The sequence below is a fragment of the Leptonotus elevatus genome, chromosome 19 (assembly GCF_054856555.1).
Source record: "Leptonotus elevatus isolate MCC_2025b chromosome 19, RoL_Lele_1.0, whole genome shotgun sequence".
In the NCBI taxonomy this organism is placed as follows: domain Eukaryota; kingdom Metazoa; phylum Chordata; class Actinopteri; order Syngnathiformes; family Syngnathidae; genus Leptonotus; species Leptonotus elevatus.
Window position 1 is genome coordinate 9,842,071 of NC_141257.1, and position 11,303 is coordinate 9,853,373.

Below are 11,303 nucleotides of genomic sequence, written 5' to 3' on the forward strand. Positions count from 1 at the left end.
ACAATGGCTGTTTTATTAGCGAGGATTGCTTATTTTGTTGAGTTCATTCACTACAGTACCGTCAATGTCGCTTTGCTATGCAACAATGGGTAATGTGTTCAACAAAACAGGTATTTTTTTGGCATGTTACTCACAATGTGGTTCCTTGTTGACAGTTTAAATGATCAGGCTGTTAATTACCGTGAGATATGATTTTGCAACATCAACCATCTGCGTTTATTTTTGGCTCCATTCCGTTTTATTGACTGGCGTGCGGCACCCCCTAGTGGTAAAATGACACGACAGCATGGTTATAAAATTAATTCTATTACGTTTCGATGGCGATAGAAAATAACAGCTACAAGCTAGTGATATTTCATTCACACAAATGTATGCATTCACTGAAATAAAATGAGTAAATGGGTCATTGCAACGTGGCAGCAGGTGACACAGGAATGCAGTGACACAAGCGCGCTCCTCCCTTACAACGGAAAACACTTAAGGCCTCAGTTTGACACACATTGTACTGTCATTGTGGAATCATTTCAAGCTCATGTATTCACATCGAGTAAAGGCTTGGTGTAAAGCAGTCAAGACGGTGTAGTGGTTTACTTATACCTGACCTCGGGACTGACTCATATGCCATTGTGATCGGCTGGCAACCAGTCCTGGGTGGAGTTGCCCAAATTCAGCTGCGAAACTCAACAGCAACTCTCAAGAGGATAAGCGGTATATAAAACGAATAGATGGATGTAAGGTTAAGAATGAACAAAGCACGTAGACACGTAATGGTAGCAACAGTTTGATTTATTGCTCATGTTACCTTCATTTCAATATTCACAGGTGATCTAAACAAACAGCGTAGCATAAAAACAAACCCAACGTCTGGGGCGGGGTCACATATTTGCATAATCTCATCCTTCTGGATACAACATCGGTGTTTAAAACTGGCTGTATTCTCATCCTTCATTAAAATTAAGCTCGTATGTCCCTCAAAGCCTTCCAACTGTTTCACAAAAGCATTTTGGCACATCCTTCATTTACATATATTAAATGACGTAATCACGCACGAAAGGGCAATATGTTACATAAAAAAAGAGGACCCCAAACAATCTCACTTGATGGGCTCTGCATCAAAACCATCCCATCTTTCCCGTGATCCTTCAGTCCTCTCTGCTCATCATCACAATCAACCTACAGAAACTTCCGTACACCTCAAGGGAAGGAAGCCTTTTTCCTTCCCATCTTCACAAAGTCCTTTTTTTTTTTCTTTTTTTTTGTACCTTCCGTCGCCTCTTCTCCGCCACCAATCACCGAATGTCATCTTTCGCCGGCGCCACGTTCTCCGTGCTTTTATCCTCCACGGGAATTCCTATACGAACCCTCCTCTTCTCTTTATAGCGGCCCGAGCGGGACACGTTCATATTTCTGCGGCAAGTCTGCTCGTTGAAGAGGGACTCCATGCGGGAGTCGTCGTAGGTCTCGTTGCTGAAGAGGCAGGAGCCGTTGGTGGACTCTTGTTGGGAGAGAGACTGCTCAGTGGTGCTCTTGGACTCTTTGGACTTGTCTTGGGCAAAAGGGTCAAATTCTTGTCCGCACGCGTACGGGCTATTGGAGTCCTTGGGGCCTCCCGGCTTCTTCTTTGGCAGGAAGGCCCTCCACCATTTTACCCTCTCGGTCATCTTTGACTGCAAGGGAGCAAAGGAGATCATCACTGTATTATTTGTCATGCTTTACGTTTTATATTATCACCGTAAACAATTTAGCAGCTACATTTTTACCTTACACATTCATAATGACTCAAATCCATCCCGTTTGAAAGGTAGAAATAAATCAGACTGTATTTGACTTGTAAACAATCCAACTGCGATTTCATTCACTTGCTAGATGACGATTTGTGTCTGACTGTCACGGTACTTCCCACCTCCTAATCTTGTAAAGCCTTCTTTGTAAAACTGGTTTAATGAGTTGCGAGTAAAGAACAAACTCAAACTGTGATTCACGTGTGGATTATATGCAAAACATTTCGCTTACTTGAGGGAAAGCAGGAGCTGGCGACTCTTGTGTTGATCCAAATCGCGATGAAACAATCTTGATAGTGATCTAATTTAAAGCCACTTGTCTTGCCTTCATAAAATAGTGACAACAATTCTCCAATTGGAAGTGTATACAAGTCACGCTCGAGTAGGCCGACTCGTCTCCTCTCGGTATCTTGCCGGCAAAAATGTCGTATTCCAGTCAAATGTCTCGACCCTTCCTTAATAATTGTTCCAAAATGCTGGCATTAAAAATGTCACATCTGAGGTGTCTCTTTGCGCTGACTGAACCAGCAGGTTTCCGTCTCCGAAACTCTCACGTCGTCGCACCTGTACTCACTCCCGATTGGCTGACAGCGCCCAACTGGTCACGTGAGCCCCACCCAGGTTAACCTGTTGTCGTGTGGGCGGGGTTTGTTGTTGCCGGGCAACTAAACCGATGGGAGTATATGACTCTCTTCGGTGACGGATTAAAAAAAGGAATCCTTTGTATTGTACTTGTGTGACCCAACCCATCATTGACATTATTGTTTTGTTTTGTTTTTAATAGGCCACAGTGTACCTTTAATGCGGTTTAAAAGTATTAAATGCCAAGAGGCGTTTAATTTCACAAAAGGTTATTAAGGACAGAGGGCAAAAATACTCACACGCTGTACTTAAGTCGAAGTAAAAATAAATAAATAATAACAATAATAGAGTACAGAGTCTGACATGAAATTAAATAATAATAATAAATAAATAGGGGTTTTGCGACATTTATGGTATATACCTTTGCCAATGCTGTCAACTGAATACCGAATAAATAAATAAAATGAAAAATTAGCTAATGATAACTGAAAAAAATACACTTGAGTTGTGTTTTTAGATTAGAAAATATCTTTCAAATCGTATTGGAGTGATTTAATTTACAGCCTGCTTTCTGCAAAGTTTATTTTTAGATTTCTTTTTTTTTAAATTGAAAAATGACACAAACTATGACTGAAATCAAAGACATGCAATACTTGCATAGCCTATATATACTGTAAATAAAAATATGAAAATTAGTAATGATTTTTAAAGTACATAATGATACAGACACACAAAAGAGAGTGAAAAGATTTCTAATTGTGCTTATAAATTGCTATTATTTTGTTTGACGTCTTGATTTTGGCCTGTTTTCCTGTCACTTCTCTTTCCTACTCCCTTCCTCTCCTGCTCAGAAAGAGAGGCTAGATGGCACTTCATTTCATTAAATGGCCTCCAATACCGTTTGAAGTGACATTATACATTATAACTTTTGCCAACTCAGCATTCATTGCAACTTTTCCTGGAGTTTTCCCTTTCCCGGATTGTTTTTTTTCTGAACTGTGGGCCGGTGAAGCCCTTAAAATAAACTTGTCTTGAATGGGTTTGTTTTCCAGTCAGCCATTTTATATAGTGCTTGTCCACATGCAACTTTTGAAACCAACTTCTTACGCTTGAACCTGCAAATCACATTGACAACGTGTAATAAGTGTCTTTTTCTAAACCACGTGTTTATATAGGATTATTGTATATCTATGGATTCATACATATATAAGGACACAACATATTAACAAATCATAATCCACGTGCCCGTCTGCACTTGTGCCTTCAGGGCGATGACACTAATGAGTCATCTCGATTACAGCGCCACATGTACACCTGAAAATGTATTTTTGCCATTGTGGCAGAATTGAACAACAAGTCGAACCGAGGTGTGCGAGCCATGGGAACGAGAGCAGCAGGCAGCCAGTTGGACTGGTAGGGTAAGCTTGCAAAACTCCTCAAAGGAAGTGAGAGCGCTTACTGAGGCTAAGAACTGTTGTGATTTCTAAGCAGTCTTGCCTTTTCGGGTAACAACGTATAGGCATATAAAAGCCAGATTTATTTTTTTAGTCGGGAAAAACTGCAGATCATCACATTATTTAACAGGAGATAAAAATAATTTTTGATATGGTTTCTGTACATTTGGGTGGAGCAGACCGACCTCAGTGTCGATGTATTCAATTTTTGTTTATTTAGCCATGTTTTCTTAGGGAGTTTGTAAAAAATGTGGTTCTAGGCCTTAGAGGTTTTGTTTATATCTCCAAGCACAATCTAGTTTTACATTTCATTTTGGTATTAATCGTGACTTCACTTGGGTACACCTTGTTCAGACAAATAATATCCACACCCAGGTAACGTTATCATGGTGCTTAAATTTGCATTGTCAAGCTTGGTTGTGACAATCAGTCACTTAGTGAGCATCCACACCCTTCACATAAAGCTACCACATGATGTGGGCATGACTTTGATTAAGTTTTATATACAAAAACTGCTCCTTTTGTTTTTTTTATGAAACACAGCTATTTTCACATGCAATTTTTACAAGAAATGTGCACTGCTTAACTGACTTTGATTAAGTGTTAAATTTATACATCACTGAAATTTACTTCAAATTTTATTTTTTGCAGATTAGAGAGCAATGCAGAATAAAGACAGAATGAATACTCAAAGCATCGAAAACAAGCAGGGATAAAGTCCAGTAATTATAATAATATTCAATGTCTAAAAACATTAATTTAGGCAGGTATTATGTAGGTATTTAATCAGTTTCCCCCTCTGTGTTACCTGTATAACGTTCGCGATTCTGTATTTTAACCATGAGAAGCACTTTGTGAGTCACCTCTGTGAGAATCGCTCCATCATAAAATGTACTGAACTCGTTTAGTTTAAAGGTGAAGGTGACAGTGCTTCAAAGCGTACACCAGGGGGCGACAAACGTCCGAGTGACGCAATGTAATCCGAAATGAGCACAAAGAAGAAATTACAACTGTCATGTAATGTTAACGTGACCAAGGTTGTTAACATATTATAGGAGGAAGACATGAACATCTTGTGACGGAAAGAGCTATATCCTTTTGGTAAGACGAACCTTCTGACTATTGATTACCATCGCGAGGGTTTTGTGTTTGTGAGATCAAATCGAGATGCTCTTGCTAGCATAGTAGCTAATGAGCTAACTGGCAACAACGGCATGAATGAGCAGCTCAACCGTGAGACGATGAAAACACTCAATGATAGTTGACATGACGCCTTTTTGGATCGACTGTTATCTTTATGTTTGCTCCTGGGAGAAAAAGAAAAAAAAGTAGTAATAACTACACTATTCGTGTCGGTTAACCTCACTCTTAACTCCAACTCTAAAGGCATAGCCAACAGTGATGTAGTAATACCAATCAGTAAAGTAGTATTTATTAACAGGTTACGATGTTTTTGTTCACGTGTGTTACGCCGTTGTTTGCCAACTCACGCGAGATGTTCTTGGCTGCGCATTGACATCTCCACAGGTAGAGATGAGCGTCCACTGCGTTCTGACGTCCGCTGGCCGGAGCTTCTCTTTATCGTGTCCCGCAGTTGGCCTGCTTCGCCGTCTCCTACCTGCTTTGTGTCACATCACACGGTGAGTCCACCTGATATTTTTTATTCTTAGTTTTAGTGTTATCCCATATGTTCACTTCTAAACTTATTTAAAGGTAATGACAGAAAGGTAGTCCCTTACTACTATCGTCGGATCTACTTTCCAAATTGGTAATAGAGTACTGTATAGTAGTGCAGTATTTCCCAACCTGTATTGTCTCAATTTACTCTAAAATTTACTGTGTAAAATTGGAGCTCGTTTAGTCCAACACAAAGCAAATACACTATCACAAATTAAAATTAAGTCACAAATAGATGTTTGTTTGTTTTTTACCAATCTAGTGTAATTTGTATATCCTGCTGCGTCAGTGTTTTGGAATCACCGAAGTAGTCAGTATCTCAACATAATGGATTGTGAATAACTTTAGACATTGACTGTGTTCTACACTAGAATGTCCTGATTTTGCAAGTCATCATGCATTGTTATCATAAAATATATTTGCTGCATATCTTGTAAAACCCAGGCAAATGTAAATTTTTTTAATTTAAATGTAACACTTTTTTTGTACTTATACAAAGAGGAATTATTTGTGGACATCAATGTTGTCTAGCTCACAATATAATGTTTAAATGCAAGAGCTGTATCAAAAGATAACGAACCAAATGTTATTCATTTTGTGAAATGTTTTGTTACAGCTCTTGTATTGAATCCTTACTGACAAGTGCAAAGTCCACTTTTCATTTTCAAACTAGTCACCTATGATACTATATTGAAGACCAACTACAGACTGCTTTTTTTCTCTCTCCTTTTAATTAGAAGTAACATGTCCTCCAAAAGACTAATGGACCATCTCGAGAGGACAGCAAGCAACCAAAGACAAAATGTAAGACGATACATTTTATCCACAGTTATGACATGCAAATCGAAAAGCTTAATCTCTAAACCCCACACGCAGGCTGTGTATGCTGCTCAAGTATGCGGCATCATGAATGAGTCGGAGTCGGTAAAACGTCTCAGTTTAACTGCCCATCCAGACTTTAACTTCAAGGCAGGACAGTGGTGAGTAGAGACACAGTATTGCATTTTTTTTTTCTTCGTATTTAGTGTCAGGAGTAACTATGGTTTCTTAGTGAGAATGTAGCCTGCAGTGCTTTTATACACCAGTTGGGGGCAGTGTTCCATTCCACCATGGCACACTCAAGACTGCTTTTTTTTTTGTAAAGGTGAAATAAGTCAATTAATTACTTATGAAAAATGTATAGTAAAATCAGTGTCAACATGTATAGCAGATCTAACCCCCACCACAACTCCGTAAGGGAATTAATTTGTCTGCTTAAATATTCATGGAATTTTAGATAGACACATTACTGACAATTGTGGTATTTATTCGTAATTACCAAATGCATTCAGTGCTGCAGCCGTATTGACGGATGCCTTCACGTGGCTCTTATAAGAATAACAACAAATTAACAATCTCAGAATAAACAAGTTCTGTCTTCACGGGGGTGCGCGTCTGTCAGTCAGCTCTGCCAGTGTTAATGAGCAGAATGCATACACGAGCACATACTGTAGGTGGGCGGCGAGATATAAAAACCCAGCAGCCAGTTCCCCTGCAGCACTTGATAATGAATGTAAATGCATGGAAAACCTCGAGTTTGTGATAAAAAAGGGGCTGTTAAATTGTTCGTCTCCAGGTGGTAGAAGAAAAAGAGGCTGAGGAGACGCTGGTGGGTGGAACATGCGTGTTCCTTTCGCAGCAGATTCATATTCATGACGCTGGAGGTTGAGTGAAACAGACAGTCATTGTTTGCTTTGTGGGGGTCACGTGTTGAAGGTCACCATGTCACCACTGTTTTAAGACCGGCACGCTGCATTCTAGTTTTGTTTAGCCGACGCTCCTTTCTGGAACCGTCGTCCTTGCTGAGGTCAAAGGTCACAATCTCTCCACACAATCCCACTTTGACCTTCAGCTCAGCATGTTTCTACTCTCCAGTCGAGCATTGTGCAGCCGGTTGAACAGTCAGGCATTCTCTTGTTCTGCTATTGTGGCGCGGTCGCCAGGGACGCTTACCAAGCTGTAACGGAAATCAAAGTGATAATCCGGCTTTGTTTGCAGGGTGGACTTCTTCATCCCCGGAGTGGACAAGGTGGGCGGTTTCTCCATGTGCTCCAGCCCAGGGCTGCTGCAGAGGGAGGGCGTCGTGGAGCTGGCAGTCAAATTTGCCAATCACCCTCCAGCGCGCTGGGTTCACACGGCGGTGAGTGGCGTGATATACATTACGTCATTTATTTCAAATCGGAAAGATTCTTGATTGGATTTAAGACAGTTAAAAACTCAAACTTTTCAATAAAAGTAAACATTGTCCTATTAAAAGAGATAATTAAATATTTGCGGAAAAGTGAGATACTGTAGATGTCAAATATGCGTTCTAAGTGGGAGGTTTGGTGCCACACATGATGTGTACGTGTTGCTACACTGCAGCAATAACAAATTTATGATTTACTGCCTTAATCTGTTTCCTCTAGAGAACGCGGGATTATTTTTTTTGTTATGCTAATCTCCTCCAAGTTACTGTATGAATGTGAACAATGTGTCCTCCCAGCTCTTTTTCTGTTTGTTTGTCTACAGCTCCTGTGTGTGACGGTGAGGAAGAGTAAGTTGAAGTAGTGTGAGACGCGTGTTTGGAGACACTGTGGGATCCTTTGATCCTGTTTGTTGTTTGAAACCGTTTTCTCTCCCGTGAGCCGTAACAGTGCGGCAACTGCGCTATCAGTTTACGACGAGTGGGTGCGTTTTTTGTCTGTTTGTGCTCAGGCTCAGATGTGTACGGAAGTATATTTACTGCTTATTTAACATCAAAAGACTTCCTTGGTGTAACCTGCCAAGCTGTCATCACAGCTTGTGGAGCTGCAGGTTTGGCGTGTGCGCGCGCTACCTGGTATAGATCAGTGGCTTGCTCTGATCTTAGCTTCAGTGTGCGTTTTTGTTGTCAAATCGAAGGCGAAAAGGTCAGCACAGGAGTTAAGCGCGTGTCTGTCTTTCTGTTTTGTCTATAGAACAGCAGTGTCAGACTTTTTAAATCTTGGGCCACTTCGTAGTTACGGTTTGCCCCCAGAGGCGTATCAGAAGTGTTTAACTACAAATGTATGCCAGTAATAGTAGGGTGTGAAAGTCTGTAAAAACTAGAGAGAACCAAATTACATGAAGTATTTTGAAGTAGGGAGTTACATTGAAAAAAAAATACATTTTACTTTGAAATAAATTTCATGAAGTATGCAATAACTATCAGTATTTTAAAGTAGAGGGTTACTTTGAAAGAAAAAAAATACATGAAGTATTTTGAAGTAAGGAGTTACATTGGAAAAAATACATTAAACGTTTTGGAGTTGGGAATTTCTTTTGGAAAATGAAATATTTTGGAATAGTGAGTAACTTTCGAAAGAAATCCCATTAAGAATTTTGAAGTAGTGAGTTACTTTTCAGTCTCGTAATCCCTCTCCTGCTTCCTCCCACAGTGCACTCTGGGCTCTCAGGTGGCGGTGCGCGTCGGCGGAGACTTCTACTTTGACCCCTCACCTTCGGACCCCGCCGTAGATCTGCTGCTGGTCGCCGGCGGCGTGGGCATCAACCCGCTGTACTCCATTTTGTCGCACACGGCCGATTTGCTGCAGCTCAGCCGAGCATCCGGCGGGCGGGCCTACAACATCGGCTCAGTCCACCTCTGCTACAGCGCTAAGACCACCGAGGAGCTGCTCTTCAAGGTGGATCCTGGAGGGTTCATAATTATACTAAAACATTTTTATTGCTGATGTATGTGTACTAACGTGATTGCTTCCTACCTTCTGCTTCCTAAGAATCCGATCCTGCGGGCGTGCAGGGATTTTCCAGACAAGTTGACTTGTGAATTTCATGTCACCCAGCAGAGCACAGATATCGAGCCACATCTCCAGCCTTTTGTCAACCGTAAGTAATAGACAGTAATCAAAAACGATAAAAGAATCAGACAAAGAATGGCTGCCCTGTTCTTAGGTCAGAGAATCGCAGAAGATGAGTTGCAGACGCACGTGGACCCCCAGAGGACTTTGTGTTACCTATGTGGACCTCCGCCCATGATTGAGGCGATTTCCCAAACTCTCTTGAACCTTGGCCTACCGCAAGACAGAATTATTTTTGAGAAATGGTGGTAGCTGCTCCTACCTCTCCGTGGTGAACGCCACAGTGTTGTTTTCCGGGATCCGGCTCCCTTTTTTGGGCTTCTTGATGCATTTGCGTGGTGGAAGTTGAAAGACGACAGAATTAATCAAGTGATGTGGAACTTCATGTGGAGAGGTGGAAGTGCTCAGGCAGCTGCTGGAACCTGCACATTGACCCACAGGAGCTGACAGTACTTTCATTTCATTTTATCTGTGACGATGTAACGTGATTTTAGTCACCCTGCTGGTCCAATATTTATTGACTCAAAAACAGGTGAAACATCATTTGCAGTTTTGTCACTTTGGACTAAGGTTACATTTAAAGTTGTAGTTTCCCCATTGTTTGAACTATATTTTGCAGTAACACTTCACATCTGGACTGACATGTAAACAGTTTTATTTATTTACATATTGTGTGCTTGAGTGCTCATCTACATTTTACACCTCTGAGTAAATCGTTGCAGGCCACATGTTGGTTCATTTTCTGTGTTTTGACTTGCGCGCACACTTTCTCAGTCACACACAAGCAGTATTACATGGCTCAGTGAGAAAACCCACAGCGTAACTGTAATGGAGCCTCCAGGTGGCCCCTGATTGGTCCGCATCCCTAAACCTCCCGCCGAGACAGTCGCGAGCTTCTCGTGGGCGTCTCAGCAGTGCTGCCATTGTCGATTCATTTGAGTTGTACCACGAGGGACGTGTTCTACGCTGTAATGTGATGATTGAATTTGAAATAAATGACGGGGAAGCTGCGTGGAACGCTTAATTTACTGCAGCTTTTATGTAAATACATGTTACACACAACAGGTGGTGAAGAAAATAAATAGCACTGTACACAATTCCTATTTTACAAAGTCAATTTACCCAAAATAAATGCACTCTTCTGCCACGATAACAGGTACACTTGCACAAGTGAAAGTCATTTTTTGATATACTCTAGCTCAGATTGGATTCCATAAACCTACTGAAAGCAGATGGTCTAGTAAATATAAACATGTCTCCTTAACCTATGGTGCCGAAGTATTTATATAAATGGGAACATGTGATTTCTTGGCCAATGCAATGAAATGTAAAATATTTTTGGAAGTTGACTTGGGATGGAAAACAACATTTCTATAAATCACTGTTCAATGAACAGCTGACGATGTCATGTCATGGTAACATGGTAAATGACGCTTTTTAGGAAAATTATGCCTGCTAAATGTCAAATGCTTAAAACGTAAAAATTCAATTCTGTGAGAAACACTCAACACACTTGATGTGCACCAGCTGACCACAATACAAAGTGTTTTTTCTTTTACTTTGAGTAACAGGACCATAATGTGTCGTATACAAAGTAGACTAATTTACATATAGCGATCCTAGTGATGTCATGTCCACGTGGAACAGTCTCAATAGGAGTCAAGTAGCAAACTAGGCAACAGAAAGGACAAAAAAAAGCTCTGACTTGTATCTCATATCTTCTAAGCACATCAATTAGCAACAGTGAGCCAAAAAGCAGCCAAGTGCACAACACTAATCCCTATTTAGGGGAGCTAAGACCTCACAGATTCATGTATGCTCCCAAAATGGAGACGATGGATGCACAATATTAGGTACATCAGCATCCAATACAAGAGTGGTAACAAAGATAGAATGTTCACTTTTGGTTGACAGTGTCAAATTATTATTTCAGCACTATTAATAACTTTATT

The 11,303-nt window shown here is 40.7% G+C and overlaps 2 protein-coding genes across 2 annotated transcripts; one reads left to right on the forward strand and one right to left on the reverse strand.

The window, feature by feature from the left end:
- Positions 1–768: 768 nt before the first annotated feature.
- Positions 769–2,360, reverse strand: LOC147157848 (uncharacterized). The gene is made up of 2 exons (XM_086063009.1): positions 2,014–2,360; positions 769–1,667 (listed from the first exon to the last, which is right to left on the reverse strand). Exon 2 carries the CDS (start codon positions 1,659–1,661, stop codon positions 1,290–1,292), a length of 372 nt encoding a protein of 123 aa, XP_085919135.1. The 5' UTR covers positions 1,662–1,667; positions 2,014–2,360; the 3' UTR covers positions 769–1,289.
- A 2,417-nt stretch (positions 2,361–4,777) lies between these two features.
- oxnad1 (oxidoreductase NAD-binding domain containing 1) lies at positions 4,778–10,504 on the forward strand. The gene is made up of 8 exons (XM_086063304.1): positions 4,778–4,918; positions 5,345–5,457; positions 6,232–6,298; positions 6,371–6,474; positions 7,532–7,673; positions 8,932–9,177; positions 9,271–9,379; positions 9,446–10,504. Exons 2-8 carry the CDS (start codon positions 5,351–5,353, stop codon positions 9,601–9,603), a joined length of 933 nt encoding a protein of 310 aa, XP_085919430.1. The 5' UTR covers positions 4,778–4,918; positions 5,345–5,350; the 3' UTR covers positions 9,604–10,504.
- The last annotated feature ends 799 nt before the right edge of the window (positions 10,505–11,303 follow it).

Coding starts and splice junctions, on each gene's coding strand:
- LOC147157848 (XM_086063009.1), bottom strand. CDS start 1,661: ATGACCGAGAGGGTAAAATGGTGGAGGGCCTTCCTGCCAAAGAAGAAG.
- oxnad1 (XM_086063304.1), top strand. CDS start 5,351: ATGAGCGTCCACTGCGTTCTGACGTCCGCTGGCCGGAGCTTCTCTTTA. Junction 5,458..6,231: donor GCTTTGTGTCACATCACACG/GTGAGTCCACCT, acceptor CCTTTTAATTAG/AAGTAACATGTCCTCCAAAA. Junction 6,475..7,531: donor AACTTCAAGGCAGGACAGTG/GTGAGTAGAGAC, acceptor CTTTGTTTGCAG/GGTGGACTTCTTCATCCCCG.